The 15,680-nt window shown below is 59.4% G+C and overlaps 1 protein-coding gene across 3 annotated transcripts in view; it reads left to right on the plus strand.

The window, feature by feature from the left end:
- The first annotated feature begins 13,222 nt into the window (after positions 1-13,222).
- Positions 13,223-15,680, plus strand: part of PDGFB (platelet derived growth factor subunit B) — a 21,678-nt gene continuing 19,220 nt past the window's right edge. Inside the window, exon 1 of one of the 3 annotated variants that reach the window (XM_007454004.1) lies at positions 13,223-14,260. In XM_007454004.1, the coding sequence (XP_007454066.1) occupies positions 14,198-14,260 (63 nt within the window). In that variant the 5' untranslated portion in view covers positions 13,223-14,197. The other 2 variants (XM_007454003.1, XM_007454005.1) reach the window with 2 other exon arrangements.

The following is a 15,680-nucleotide window of genomic DNA, read 5'->3' on the forward strand; positions in this document are numbered from 1 at the left end:
TCTGGCCCCGCCCTCCAGGAGTGTTGAGCCGCTGGTCACTGCCAAGTGCACCGCCTTCCAGCTGAACAGACTCAGCAGGAGTTTTCTGGAGAGCTGTGGGCAGAGGGAGGTGTGAGTGGGCAGTGGTGGATCAAGGGCACCGGGCGGGGAGCCTTTCCAAAGATGCAGAATGTCCAGCCTGGTGTTGAGGGGGCTCTGGGCTGGAACGGGGATCTGAGCCAGGCCCTGTGAGGGCCCGGATGTCCTGGGTCCTACAGTCATCCTTGGGACTGGCCCTCGTGGGGACCGAAACACAGCAGGTGTGCCTCATCCAGGCCCATCTGGTGGTGGCGGCTTGTCCCAGCCAGGGGAACAGGGACTACAGAAGGCTCTGGAATCTGGACCCCTGAGGGTCCAGGGTCAAGGCCTGGGGTGAGAGGAACCCAAGCAGACTCTGTGCCCCTGTTGGTGGGAGGGCCATGTCCCCTTGGCACCTGTCTGGAGGTGAGGAGTGCCGACCTCGGAAGTGCAGCTTCCAGCCCATCCTCGCTCTCTGTCCTCTGCAGGAGGCCGTGCCTGGCCAAGCATTGTTTGCAGGTTTAAAAATAAAGGCATCTTGGCCTGGGCCCTGCTGGCAGAGGGGGGGAGGGGGCCTGAAGGGCATCTGGCTGGAAAAGGAGTCCTCGCCAGCTCCACCACCAGCAAAGCTGGGAGTGTGGTGGGTCTCCAGAGAATTGCTGGCCCCTCAGCTTTCCTGCCATGAGAGGCACAGGAGGGTGGGTGTCTGGGTGCTGGCTGCTCTCTCCTCAGCCACTCAAGTGTGCCTCTCACCCTCATCAGATGCTTCCAACAACCTGGGGCTGCTGGGGTACACTAGCACCCCAATACCCTCTTTCCCCTACCCGCTAACAATGATAGCTATGTCCCAACAGCCCTGGTGGGGAAGGCACTATTATTATTATTACCACTGGACAAGTGAGGAAATCAAGGCTCAGAGAGGCTTTACTTACTTGGTCAAGGCCACACAGCTCATCAATGCAGGAGCCAGGACTCAACAGAGGTCTGTCTGACTCCTGAGCCAGGACCCTAACCAGGTGCCGCTCTGCCCCTGGCCACTCCGGTGCCCCATCTCTCCCTGTCTCTGGTCCCAGCACAGCAAAGAAGCTTGCTATTCCCCCCTAGGGGGCCGGGGGACACAGGGATAGGGAAACCTAGCGGGAGAGGGCAGAGGAGGGAGGGAACCAGCAGCCAAGGAGCGCTGGAGGGCGCCAGGCCCTGGGGCGGGGTGGGGTTAACTTATTACATCCTCACCCCAAGTCCTTGTGCAGGGGCATCGCCTTCATTTTGTAGACGAGGAAACTGAGGCCCAGAAAGTCCATCACTGTCGAGATGGGATTTGAACCTAGATCAGCTGAGGCCCAAAGCTCTTCCCCTCACTCCTGGTGTAATAGGAATCTCAAAGAGCGCTCTCTCCCCTCACCCCCAGCAGGGTTGCAGGGCAAACCTAGAGGCACTGAGGATGTGGGCCTGGAGGGAAGAGTGGGATAGGGGCACTGTTGCTAGGGAACCAGCTTCCCTGCTCCTGGAGGGATGGTGAGTAGAGAGACAGCAGGTCAGCAGTTCTGGGAGCCCCGGGGGCTGCTCCAGTACGGGATGTCCCCCACCTGAGAAGTGGCAGGCAGGGCCCAGCCCCTCTCTGGCTCCCGGCTGACAGCTACCCCATTCCAGACAAGATCCGGTGATTCCCCCATCCACCCCCGAGGCCTCTACCAAGGTTGGCACACTGCTGCTGGCACCGGAAAGCCACATTCCAGAGGCCCTCACAACTCCCTGCCAACGCCAGGGTCTTGGCAGAGCAGGAAAGCGGGGGCTTCTGAGAGGGGTGAGGGCTGCGGTGGGGGAGGACTGTGGGAGGGGCTTGGCCATCCCTAGTTTACTCACCCCCTCCCCAACCAGAGCAGGCAGGGGCCACGGCACAGCCTACAGACTGGGAGAACTGGGCTGAGGGCAGCCTCTCAGACAGGATGCTCTTGAAAAAAACACCCTTTTCAGGTGGCAAGGCACCTCTTACTACCTCCTATAAAACGTTTTCCAGGCAGAGCTCCAACTTGCTGTGTGACCTTGGGCAAGACACGTACCTTTTCTGGGCCTCAGAGACCCACGAGAGGACTAAAGCAGGTAAATTTTGAAGGTGCCCTCTAGAAAACAGCTTTTATTGTGCCAGGATGTTAGGCTTCAGCATCCTCCCTGGTCTCCCTGCTGTCCCATCTTTACCCAGCAGCCAACAGATTCTCTTAAATCTGTGAGTCAGGCACGTGGCTCATCGTCCTGGGGGAGGGGAGCGCCTCTCACACAGGGAATGTTACCCTGGCTTCTCCATCTGGCCCCTGTTGCCTCCTTTTCCTGCAACTGCCCACCCTTATCCCTACTGGGAGTGGTCTCCTGGCCCCCTGGCTGCCCCAACTCCACAAGTTTCTTCTCTCCAAGGCGTCCACCCTTGTCCTTCCTCTAGCCTGGAGGTCTTGGCACCACCCAGATCTTCGAATATAGCTCTTTCTGGTCACCCAAGACCCAGCTCAAATGTCACCTCGAGAGAGGCCTTCCCTGCCCCCTTTCTCTAAAGCCGGGCCCTCTGCCCACGTTTTGCGATCACATCTCTCTGATTTCTTTCCTTCATAACATGTGTCACAATGGAGACGATCTTGGCCATTTATTGTTTACTTGCTGATTATCCTTCTGCCTCTGATCTGTTTACTCCAGGAGGGCAGGGTTATCTTCTTTCCCAGCACTGGGCCCAGCAGAGAGCAGGCACTCAATACATCTTTCTTGAACGGGGTGATGAGACTTTGTGTTTCTTCCAACCCATCCAAGCCCCTGGTTTGTCAATGTGAGCCCCTTCCCTGCGTGCTTGCTGTTCCCTCCCTCCGAGGCCTCCCCCAGCCCAGGCTTGTGGTAAAGTTCCTGGAGACTCAGCTCTGGACCAAGCAGCCTGAAGGGCTCGGCAGGACAGGAGGGAGAGAGGGAACTAGGACTCGTGACCCCTGATCCCCTGGCTTTTCGTTCCCCAAGAGCAAAAGCACAGCCCTGGACCTGGAAAACCCCTGGGTCTGGCTGCTGGGCAGGCGGTTCCGGGGTGACCTCATCGCCTTGAAAGGAGGGCAGCAGGGGCAGGAAGCAGAGGACGCATCAGATGGGCTAAATTTAGAGCATTTGATTCAGCCCAGGCAGGACAATATTCCTGGAGTCCCCATTGTTTGTGAGGGGCCAGAGGGCAGGCTGTCCACTGAATGGTTGGGTCTGAGCCATGCCAAGCTGTCTGGGCATGCAGGGGTGGGGGGGCGGCAGCCCCCTCCCTACTGGAGGAGGAGCCAGGCCAAGGGTCAACAGGGCAGAGCCAGGTGGGGTGCAGACACTGGGGGCGCTGCCCTTGGGATTAAGGCCAAAGGTGGGAAGGAGGATGCCTCACAGATGAGAAGGGAGCTCTGGGTAGCCCTGATCGCAGCTGCTCCGCTGTGCGACCCTCTCAACAGCCAGGACAGCCATTAGTCTTCCCCACTGCTCTGCCATTTTACAGCCGGGGAGGGGCTCAGATTTAAGGAATGAGTTGCCGAAGACCACATAGATGCCCTGTATCCTGACTCCCATCCAGGGTCCACAGCAATCAGCTGTACCCCCAGCCTGCGGCCCTCACACCAGGACAAGTGCCCTCTCCCCAGCTTAGCCCTCTCCCCAGCAGGCCAGGCAGCCACAGGGGGACAGGAAAGGGTGGCTCAGCCTGCGCAGGCTCCAGAACCTGTCGCCATGGCAACATGGGGTCCAGGCCTGCCCTGCTCTGGAGATGAGCCTGAGGCTGAGGACTTCCTTGGGCTAAGCAGGCAGTGTGGGCTGGGGCTGCCCTCTGACCCCCCGCCTGCCAGAGCCCGGGGCTGGGCCAGCAGCCTGGCCTAGCTGCCTGCACTGATCACACTGGCTAAGCTGCTGATCCTTGAGGGTGTCCTGTTTCTGAACCCATGCCTCATGTCCACACCGCGGCCGGGCAGCCAAAAGAGGGTGGGGATTGTCCCTCGTTCACGGCCACCCTGGTGGGGGAAGGCTCAGCAGCCCAAGTGTCCAGGAACCTTGTACTCCCGTCTAAACTCCCACCACCCATCCTGCAAGTCCCATTGAGGCCCAGGGAACTCCCTGGGCCCCCTGCCTTGGAAATGGGGGAAGGGGACCAGAAGTTCCAAGAGACCTGCTCTTCCCACTGACTGTGACAGGTGAAGGGAAAGGACCCAATGCTTCGATGCTTACAACTTGGCCCCTGCTCTCCGTCCTCTTCCCAGCTCAGGGAGGGCTTCGGGAATGAAGCCCACCGAGTCCACCCTGCCCCATGTTCCAGGTGAGTGAACTGAGGGTCTGAGCTAGGAAGAGGCTTGTCTGAGACCATGCGTGGGATGGCAGCTTTGCCCCTTCTCCTGGGCTCTGCCCACTGCGGGTCTGCGGGCACCAGATCTCTGCCTGCAGCACCACTGCCCTGCCTGGGGCGGCGGCCCAAGGCTGTTCACTGCGCCTCTTGATTTCACATCATGACTCATGTTATCATGTTCTCAGGAGCTGAGTAACCACCTGAGTTATTTATACCCTGGCTAAGCAGGCTTCCTTCCCTCCTCCCAGAACGCAGGCAGGCAGGACGGGTGGGGGAGGGGAGGAACCTGGGAGGGGGAATGTGGACTGGGAGAAGACAAGTGAGCCCCCTCCCACCATATCCCCTCCCCTGGGCTACCACCCCCATAAAGCGCCCAAAAATAGCGGTGACTATCCCAGCACAACAGGATGGGCCTGTATCTATGGCATCGATTTATAGGTATTATGATGGTTTGGGGAGGGGGGAATTCCTTTCCAGAGCGAGTCACCCGTCTGGAAAAATAAAGAAGGAAAAAGCTGAAATTTTTTCCTTCCATCAAAACAGGAAGGAGCTGGGAGAGGTGGGGGATGGACGGAGAAATGATAGGTGGAGGCCGAGATGCACCCTCCACCCTGTGGTGGTCTTCTGGGAGGGGAAGCCCCCCGGATGTCGGCACACAGGGCCCCAGTGACCTTGGGGGCTGGTGCTGAATGTCCCCCATGTGGGCCACCGCCGGCTGCCCAGGGCATTTTTGTCTTCCCTGACTCCCAGGCCTCTGTGCTTTCATGGACACACACGGATGCCCACATGCACACAGACCCATGTCCTCCCCCGACATCACACAGACACACACGCCCATCTCCGCATGCCCCCGCACCAGAGCCCACAGGAGAAAAGATCTCACTCTGGGTGGGTAGAACTTGGGGAGGGGTCTGTCTTTCTGACCTTTGTTTTTCCCTCCCCTTGAGCACTGCCCTGGGAGTCCTGTGACTAAAGTTCAAATCCTGCTTTGCTCCAACTCTAACAGGCAGGGTGATCTTAGAGAAGTCAGTTTCCCTCTCTGAGTCTCAGTTTCCTCATCTGTAATAAGGGTATGGTCATCCCCATGGTGCTTCCCTCTGGGGCAACCTGTGGGGACCGCCTCGTCCAAGTGAGGGGAATCACAACCCACAGCTCCCGTTTACCCAGCGCTAAGCACCTACGTTCAGTTGCCGATTAACCTCGTGACCAAATGTGGAAGGTTCCAGAATCATCCTCATCTATGGCCCAGAGGTCAGGGAGTAGCCGAGGGTCACACAGCTGGGATGTGGTGGAGGCTGGTTGTGAACTCTGGGCTCCTCCGCACGGTTCACATCCAAGGAAGAATGAAGGAGATCCCGTCAGAGCCCCGAAGCAGGGGTGGGAGAGGAGGAAGGAGGAAGGTGGCCCAGCTTCCTTGGGCCTCAAGTTCCCACTGGGTCCATTGATGACAACTCCGTGGCTTCAGCAGGGATGTGCCTGGTGGCCAGGGAGTGTTATGTCCGCTGCCGTGGTGGTTACTATTAAGACGATTAGTCACTCCCTCCGGGCTGCCCTCTGTTTGCTTGTTGACTTATATAAGCACCACCTGAGGGTGTTTGTACAGTTGTCTCTGTCTTTCTGTCTTCCCCCTGCCTGCCTCAGCCTGTAAGCCCCTCAAGGGCAGGGGGCTCCAGAGAGGTGAGCTGGCAATTCAACACCCAATTCCCTGTGAGGACAACTCCGGGCCACCACACGGGGCTCGTCTGAACATACTCCCCACAGCCAGATTGTGTTGGGACCCCATTAGGCAGATAAGCACATTGAGGTCCTGGACTGTTCTCCAAGCCCAGCACTGGACTGGCCCAGGACGGCTACCCCAGCAGGTGTAGCTCTGAAGCCCATAGCACTGGTTTACATCTGCCTTGGCCACCTCCTGATCATGTGAATCAGGGAAGTTGTGTGATCTCTCTAGGCCTCAGTTTTCTTGTCTGTAGACTGGGGATAATATACTTTGCTCTCCCTGGATTGTCAGGTGGTTCAGGGGTTGAGCAGTGAAATCACGATGTTGGGCCATTTTGGACCCATGCTTTAATTCAGTGCTCCTCAAACTGTGCACATGGATCACCAGGGCTCTTCTTAAAATTCAGATTCTGACTCAGCAGGTATAGGGTAGGCCTGGCACTGTGCATTTCTAACAAGCTCCCTGGGGATGCAGCTGCTGGTTGGTGGGCCTCATGTGAGGAGCAACGGTGGAGGTCTAGACCACGATGAAAAGGTACTAACTACACTGCGTGTTAAGCAAGCGCGCAGTGCCGGACACTGGGCTGGCGACTTCGCAACATTTCTACCATTCCATCCTCAGAGGAGCCCTGCAAGGCAAATGTGGCTATCCCAGATTCCAGACGAAGAAACTGAGGCTCAGAGAGGTCGATGCCCTGCCCAAGGACACACAGCCAGTAACTGGCACCTGCTGGGTCTCAAAGGCAGGCTGCGGGGCTTACCCAGCAGGGTCCTTGTCCATCAATCCAAACCCTTCCCTCCTGCACCCAGCACCGCACCCCCACCCCGGCTCACAGTCCCTGCCCTCAAGAAACTCGTCCTGGTGAGGACCTAAGACACACCTAAGGATGTGGCAATAGCCTCAAGTGACCCTCAGGCAGTGGTGGGAAGGGACAACTTGCTAGGGGAAGGGAAGAGAACTCACCCCCAGGAAAAGCTCCCAGCGGGCAGGCAGGCTGGGTGAGGAAGTGGGTGAGACCTGGGATGGAGAGGAGCATGAAGGGGATACCACGAGTAAAGGTGTGATTTGGGGTAAAAATAAGCCATCGGCTATTCCTTGTGAACCCCAGCCGCACCCAGCCCTTTCCCTCCCACCCATGTGCTTACGGCCCTCTCCCGTGGAACACCCTTCCAGAATCACCGCCCTGGGGGCCCTCTCCACTGCAGAGGAGGGACAGGGGTCCCTGGAGTTGGCAGACTGTCACCCATTTCTGTCCTTGACTCACTGTGTGACTTTGGGCAAGTCACATGATGTCTCTGAACCTCAGATGTCCCTTGTGAACGCCCGCGGCTTGTACTGTGGGGTCAGGGTCTTGAACATCGAAGCCGTGTCAGACCTCCTCCCAAAGGGGAGCTTCCTAATGGTGGTGGTGGGAGATGGGGATGCGGGTGGTAAGCTGAGGCAAGGGAGACAGGAGGGCCAGGACAGGACCATGCCTACCTCCCACGTGCATTCCCTGTCTAGCAGCCTCTAGGGTCCCCTGCCCGGTACGGTGGGGCATCATTCATGAGGCTCCTTCAGCAAGGGGTCCAGACCAATGCCCACCAGAGGGCCCTCCCCAGAGAGGGGTGGAGCTAGGCCAAAATCTGTGGGTGAGTGAGGGCAGGGTTCAGGTGAACTGGGCACTTGGGTGTTTTCCTCTTTGCCTGGCTGGCAGATGGGCATAGATATCCAGAGAGTGATGCTGGCACCAGCTGCCGAGGTTCAAATCCCAGCTCTGCCCCCACTCATCCCTGATCTTGCAGAGCTGCCCCAGGCCTTGGTTTCCCCATCTGTAAAATGGGGTGATCACAACTCCTCTCTTGAGGCTTAACTGAGTGAATACACCTGAAGGGCTTGGAGCAAGTTGCCAAGAAAGTGAGTGCCATGTAAACATTTACTCTTATAAATATTGATGAAAAACTTGTGACTTTTACACTGTGGCTGTGTTCCCATTCTTTGCACAGGCCCCTTATGTTTCCTGCAGTTGCAAATATATTCCTCTGGAAAGCTGGTAAGGGTCTGTGTGCTGTCCTAGCTGGACCCCCACCAAGGGGGGCTGCCTGTTACCTGCCTGTCCCCATCCCTTCCAGAATTCCTAGTCAAATCTTCAGCACCCGGCAGCCAGGACACCCTGATTCAGAGAGGGCTGGCTAACCCAGATCTTGCAGGCAGCTTCCCGGCCCTGGGGTGGTGGGCGGGTTCCTGGGGCCACGGCCTCCAGCCCTGCACAGCCTCCTTCATCTAGCTGGTGAAATTTGTTTACTTTTCTGCGTGCAAAGTGACATGAAAGGCTGGGCGGCTCTGATCCAGGCCACACAGGGAGGCATCATGTAAGAGGGAGATGGCAAAAGTGTGGGTTTTGGCATGACAGTCCTGGATTCAAATCCTGACACTGTGACTTCCTTGCTGGGCAAGCTAGTATCCCTCTCCGAACCTCAGTGCCCCCTCCCCCAGGTATGAACACGATGACAAGAGCACCAGCCCTCCAGGAGGCGGGTAAGGACACAGCCAGCCTTGTTCCTTTGCTGCTAAAATGGTAATAATTGCTGTAATTCCCTCAATGCTCTCAGTTCTGGTAAAACTCTCGGCCCAGGGCCTGGCCCAGGGCGAATGCTCTGGAAGTGAGGTTGTCACAATTATCAGGGTGCTCCAGGCCCAGCAGGTGAGCACCAGAAGGTGCAGTGAGAAGGACCCTTCTCTAAGGGAGAGCCAACCAGGTCCCCGGTGGGGTCATCTCCCAGCCTGTCTGGCCCAGCTCCCCTCACCCTGGGGCGCTTCGCTCCATTTCCAGCCAGCTTCCAGGACAGGTAGATCAGAGCTGCCCGTCCAAACATCCTCTTCCTTGTCTGGAGACTGAAGGAGCTAAAAATGCATTGCCTTGGCCCCAGGAAAACAACCACGACGCTTCCCTTGCCTTTGTATACAGGACACAAGGCCCAAGGCCGCAGAGGCAGTGTGGTGGGCTCCTCCAGGCTTCCCTAGGCCTGGGGGTGGGGGGTCTGGCTATCTGCCTTCCTGGGGTCTCTTCTGCCTCCTTGTTACTCACGGCCACAGTGGCCAGGGCCTCGCCAGGGTGGGGGGTCTCTAACAGAAGTGGTGGGGCACTAGGTGAGGACACCACCCCCGCCCCCCGCCCCAAGGTGACAGGCTTGTGGCCTTCCCAGCTGTGCGCTCCACTCCTAGCCCTGCCCCTGGAACTCACAGGTGGGTGTGTGCGTGCACGTACGCGTGCAGCTTGGAGTGATAATAATGATCACAGGAATAACCGACAACATACTTGGACTGCCCACTCCTGCTTTCCACACAGGATGTGTTGTAACTCATTTCACTCCATAAGGTAATTACTATAGTCATCCACGTTTTACAGATGAGGAAACTGAGGCTCAGAAAGGTCGAGTGACTTGTTCAAGGTCACAGGCTAGTAAATGGTAGAGCGGGGGCTTTGAACCCAGGCAGTCTTTGCTGGGAAGCCTTGTCCCTTGCCCTTTCTAAGCCTCCGTTTCCTCATCTGGGGGGGCTGGGGGAGCTGATGGCAGCTACAGGGCGTGGGCATAGAGGATGCACTTTGCCATCATACAGCCTGGGCTGGGGTCTCAGGCCATTTGTGGCCTGGCCTTGGACTGTTCCCAGTTTGGAGGTCCAGTTCCTCTTCCGTCAAGCTGGGAAAAGCAAACTTGCCTGGCATGGGTGTTCCCAGGGCTCCCGCAGCAGAGCGGTGATGCCCAGGACACAACATCCCCACCCTTCTGGACTTGAGGGCACAAGTCTGCCCGCGGGATTGAAGCCAGCTCTTTCCTCAGCCCCTGGCCCCCCATCCCATGGTGTGAGATGCTTTAAACGGACGAGAGCTTAGATTGCTCTAAACGCAGTCCAGAAGCCCCCAGCCTTGGGCAGGTCCCCTCCAGCACCTAGCTGAGGGCTGTGGCCCCTCGGTTTTCCATGTGACTCAGACCTACTGGGAGTGGAAGGGGTGAGAGTTATGGGAGTGTGGCCCCCCACCCTGCAAAACCTGCTCCCAGCCCTCCTGGAAAGCCTGATTCCTCAGCAGCCCCAGTGCCATAGATGGGTTGAGGTCTTCCCGGGGTCTGTGAGGGCAGTGCCCCTCAGATATCCTGTGCGTCTCAGTTTAGAGGCTCATATTACAAGCCCCCCCCCCCCCGCAACTCGTTCCACCCTTCAGACGGGTGGAACCAACAGGCCAGGAAGAAACAGGCAAGATATTTACTCATTCATTCGTTCCTTCAGCAGACATTTATTGAGCAACTATTGTACGGTAGGAGCTGGAATGGGTGTCAGTCTAGTGCTAGACACATATATGGACAATGACAATACTGTGGGGGACGTGCTCTGGGGACCCAGAGCGAGCACCAAGTCTGGGGGTTCTTCCTGGAGGAGGTGTCGGCTAAGCCGAGCCTGACAGGAGGAAAAGGAGGGGGTGTTCTTCCCCCACCCCCAACATGGGCATGGTGCCTGCAAGGAGAGGTGCTACAGGAAAGGGGTTCTGCTCAGCACGGCATTCAGGCCCAGGTGCCATGTGGTCCTTGCTGCCTTTGCTGTCCCAGTCCTGCTGCTTCTAACCAGTGCGCAAAGCCATCTCAATTTACGTCTGCCTCACTCAAGAGCCTGGCGGTCCCAGAGTGCCAGGACTGGCTCTCCTTCCCCTTTCCATTTCCCAGTGCTTGACACAGGGCCCGCAAACCGTAGGTGCTCCATGCTGCCGCTCCCAGGAGCCCTCCCCCATCACATCCCCCCTGAGGCCGAGCTGTGTGCTCCCTCGTTGTGCTCCTACAGCACTTTGTATGTGAGTCAGAGCGCACATTGGTCCAGCACTCTCAGCTGGCAAAGTGCTTTTGCAGGTATTCGTGTGTTTGATGCTCACCGAAGCCCTGTGTAGGAAGTGTCATTGCTGTCATCGTCATCGCCGCCAGGACACAGCACAGCATGGTGGCTGAAGCGAGTGTGTGGGCTCTGCAGCTGGACTACTTGGGTTCCAGTCCTGACTCCACCACTATGTGACCCTGAACTCTGTGGCTATGTGACCTTGAACAAGTTGCTTCACCTCTCTGTGCTTTGATGTCTCCATTCATGAGAGTAAACATATCCCATTGGAGCATCGAGAAACTAGATGCAGAGTAAGAAGAACACTACCAACCGTAAGGACACCTCAATAATAATAGTGGTAGCTATTGTCAATTATAAATAAGGATACAGATCAAGAACACCTAGTTGTCCAGTGGAGCAGCGTTTTATCTCTAAGTCTCTAGACTTCAGATCTTGTGTTTGGGGATTATCTTCCTATCTCCCCCACCCCATTTCCCTTGTCACCCTGTCTCCTAATTTATCTGTTTATGCATCTGTCTGTCCTTCTGCATATGGGGGCTCCTCCAGGGCAGATATCGGCATCATGCCGTCTCCCCAGTGCCTGGAACAGTGTCTGTTCCGGTGTCCAAGGGAACACGCAAAAGCTTTGTCGAAGGAGTGACGTACTCCATGTGCCAGGCACCCTGCTCTGTGCTTCCATGTGGATTATTTCATCTGAGCCTCCAGACCACTCTATGAAGTAGATGGAAATCTTTCTACAACTGTATTGAGCTACAATAAAGCACTTATCAGTCTAGATATGTGTGAACACTCGTGAACTCATCATCACCAGCAAGGATGACAAACATTTCCACCACCCCTAAAAATTTCCCATGCCTCTTGGAAATCCCTCCCTCCCTCCAATTATAGTTGTCTCTCCAGTGTATAGGGCAGGAAATTGAGGGACTGAGAAGTTGGCCAGCAAGTGGCCGTTGCAGTATTTGAACCAAGGTGACCTGCCCCTGGCCCGCCTCTTGGCCACTGTGCCATGCTGCCTAGGCAGTAATGGGCAGAGGGCGGGTGCGTGTGGCTGTTTGTAGAGAGGCCCTCCTGGGACATCCGCCCTCCCTGCTGCCCCCGCTCAGGGCCAAGAAGACAATTCATGAAGAGACGGTGAGTGTGCCTGTCTCAGTGACTAAGGGTGTGTGCACATGTGAGGAGCAGGCTGCCACCCCGTAGGGATGTTTGGGTACAAAGGGCAGATGACACAGACAGCACAACGGGACCAGATAAAGGTGTCCTAAAGCCAGGAGCCGGGTGATGCGGCGAGTGGGTCTCGTGGTGGGTGCTGGGCTCAGCGTGCGAGCGTGTGACTCTGTGACTGTCAGCGTATGACTGCCGAAGGAAGGGACCTAGCAGCTCCCGGAGCTGGGGGGCGGAAGGCGTTAACTGCATGAATGCTGGCCTGGGTGGGGGGCCCTGGGTCTCCAACCTGTGGGCTGAGAGAGGCAGTAAACATCAGGGTGACAGGAGGATCATGATGGCGGCCCTGCAAGGATGCTGCAGGGTTGTGGAGGTTTGTGTGACTCTGCAGTTCAACAAATTCAAATTCAACCAATGCCAGCAACGCCTGTCGTGTGCCAGGCAACCAGCTAGGAGGAGGAGACGTGCACCCAGCTTTCAGCTGAATGGTACTGGCTGCAGGGTTTGTGTGATCACCTTGTGGCTTTTTGGGGGCTGGATGCTTTTTGCCCTTTCTGCCATTAAGTCCTCACGATCACCCTGTCCCACTGTGAGGCAAGATGGAGGAGCACAGAAAGGAAGTGACTTGCCCAAGGTGACCCAGCTACTCAGCACCAGGGCAGGATCTGCAGAGCCTGAGCCCTTCGCCACCATGCCTGTGCTACGGTGCAAATGTCTGGTCCTGGAGGTGCGGGCTTGCACTTCTGCAAGCCAGCGGCCTTGGAGACACCCCTGCCCCCAACCACGTGGGCTAGAAACCAGGCCACAGACACTGTGCTGAGAGGCCCAGCGTTTGGTTGCTCCTAGTTCTACCTTCCCAGGGACCGGATTTCTAGGCGGAGGGGCTGCTGGGCTTTTGCCAACCCCTAGGCACCCCATCATCGCCTCAGGCCCTCCAGGAGCTCCCGCCCCCCTTCCCCCCCCTCCCGGTACCGACTCCCGGCCAGAAGAGGAAAGGCTGTCTCCACCCACCTCTCGCACTCTCCCTTCTCCTTTATAAAGGCCGGAACAGCTGAAAGGGTGGCAACTTCTCCTCCTGCCGCTGGGAGCAGCCCGCCTGCCTCCCCGTGCGCCCGCAGCCTCCCCCGCTGCCTCCCTGAGGGCTCCCCTCTGGCCGCCAGCGCCCATCTTTCATTCCCGAGATAGGGATATTTTGCGCGCACACACAGACACACACGCGCAAAAAGGGGGAAAAAAGCCCACCCTCCAGCCTCGTTGCAAAGAGGAAGCCGGAGCAGCCGCCAACTCGCAGCCCGTAGAGGACGCCCAGAGCGGCGAGCGGGCGGGCAGACGGACCGACCGACTCGCGCCGCGTCCACCTGTCTGCCGGGCCCGGTCCAGCGCGCAGCGGGCACGACGCGCGCGCGGAGCAGCCGTGCCCGCCGCCCGGGCCCCGCGCCAGGGCGCACACGCTCCGGCCCCCCCACCCGGCCCGGGCGGGAGTTTGCACCTCTCCCTGCCCGGGTACTCGAGCCGCCGCTGCAAAGCCAACTTTGGAAAAAGTTTTTTGGGGGAGACTTTGGCTTTGAGGTGCCCAGCTCTGCGCTTTCCGACTTCGGGGGCCTTTCCAGAAAATGTTGCAAAAAACCTAAGCCGGCGGGCAGAGGAAAACGCCTTTAGCCGGCTAGCGACGACGAACCATCGACTGCCGTGTTCTTTTTCCTCTTCGAGGTTGGAGTCCCCTGGGCGCCCCCACACGGCTAGACGCCTCGGCTGGTTCGCGACGCAGCCCCCCGGCCGTGGATGCTCGCTCGGGCTCGGGATCCGCCCAGGTAGCGGCCTCGGACCCTGGTCCGGCGCCCAGGTCCTCCCCAACCCCCCAACGACGGAGCCCGGGCTGGGGGCGGCGGCGCCCGGGGGCCATGCGGGTGAGCCGCGGCGGCGGCTGCAGCGGCCTGAGCGCCTGATCGCCGCAGACCCGAGCAGAGCCCACCTCCCTCCCCAGCCCCCGCCCCCCACCCTGGCCGCGGGGGCGGCGCGCTCGGTCCACGCGTCCGGGGCCCCGCGGGGCCGGGCCCGGAGTCGGCATGAATCGCTGCTGGGCGCTCTTCCTGTCTCTCTGCTGCTACCTGCGTCTGGTCAGCGCCGAGGTGAGTTGCGACGGCGGCTGGGGCTGCTTCGCTTCATTCATTACCCCCGACCCTTACCCCCTGATCGCCCCCTCCTTTCACTGCAGTGAACTTTGGACCCATGCAGCCCCTGGGTCTGGCGCCGGGCGCTAGGTGACCTCCGAGGGCTGGGACGCGAGGTCCGGGAGGAGCCAGGCTCTAAGAGGAGGGGGCAGCGGTGCCTTTCTTTCCCAGGGGCGATCTCAGATCTCCGAGCTTTTAGGCGTCAGGGGAAGGTGTGTGTGGTCCTGTATCCCACCCCTCAGGAACCCGAGAATAAGCCCCCTAGCCCAAGGGAGAGGGCTGGGGTGGTGCCGAGGCAGCAGGCAGCGCGTCCTCCCGAGCCCACTTCGGCTACAGCTTAGGTCCTGTCCCGGACCCGGCTTGCACGGGAGGCGCGAGCTCGAGCTCGCGCACCGGTGGTGGCAGCCACTCCAGTCTTCGGCGGGGGTGTCCGTCCCACCCTGGCTCCAGCTCCCGGTCGGGCTGGGTGCCCTCGGGGCCCGTGCAGGTCTTGCCCGGCCCCAGAGTGCGGTGCAGGAGCAGCCTGTGTCTTGGGCGCAGTGGGTGCCGAGACAGGTTTTGGGCACTTGGGATTAGGGGAGGAGTGGGGGTCTTAGGGAATCCAGCCCCCGGGGCGGTGTGTGCCTGAGGTCGCGCCATACCTGCGCCCGCACCCTGCGAGAGAACGCACCTCTCTCCCCCGCTCGCAGGGTGCGGAGCGCGCCGCCTGTAAGAGCCTAGCAGAGCTGGGGTGTAAAAACGTCTGCGGGAGCTATCAGATTGTATTGAGTCCCCCGCACCCCTCCCAGCCTCACGTAGCAGTGAGTTGGCAAGTCTACCCGGAATCCAGGTGGGAAAGGGGGCGGGGCAGGGAGGAGGCGCGAGGTGCCGGGGAGAAGAGGGCAGCGGGGAGCGCGGCGCGTGCCTGGGCCCCGTCCCGCCCCTGCTCTGCCGCGGCCGGCAGCCCGCACTTCGCCTGCTCCCGCGGAGGGCCGGCCCCTCTCGGCCTCCGACGAGGCTTAGGAAGGAGGCGGCGGCGGCGAAGGGGTTAAGGTGAAGAGCTCCGAGGCCGCTGCGGGCCTTGGGCCGCCGCCAGCGCAGGTTGTTTTGACCACGGAGGAGCCGTCGCCGTCTCCTTTTGTTCTCGGGGCTCCTCGAGGGCCGCCGGCAGCCCGCCCCGGGGCCCCGCCCTTCCGCGGCCACCCCCTGCGGCCAGCACCCGGGAGGGAGGACGCGGGGCTCAGCCCGGCAGCCTACAGGCTCCTCCCGACGCCCCCTCCTCTCCGCTCCCGCAGCCCCCCGGGCCGCGTCCAGCTGTTGCGAAGGGGGGCGCCGGCCGGCCCCAGCTGCCGCTTTGCCTCGCCGCGGGGTCTGGGGGCTGGGCCCGGTGCCAGGGCGT

This window comes from Lipotes vexillifer, unplaced genomic scaffold (assembly GCF_000442215.2).
Source record: "Lipotes vexillifer unplaced genomic scaffold, Lipotes_vexillifer_v1.1 scaffold382, whole genome shotgun sequence".
NCBI classification, from domain to species: Eukaryota; Metazoa; Chordata; class Mammalia; order Artiodactyla; family Lipotidae; genus Lipotes; species Lipotes vexillifer.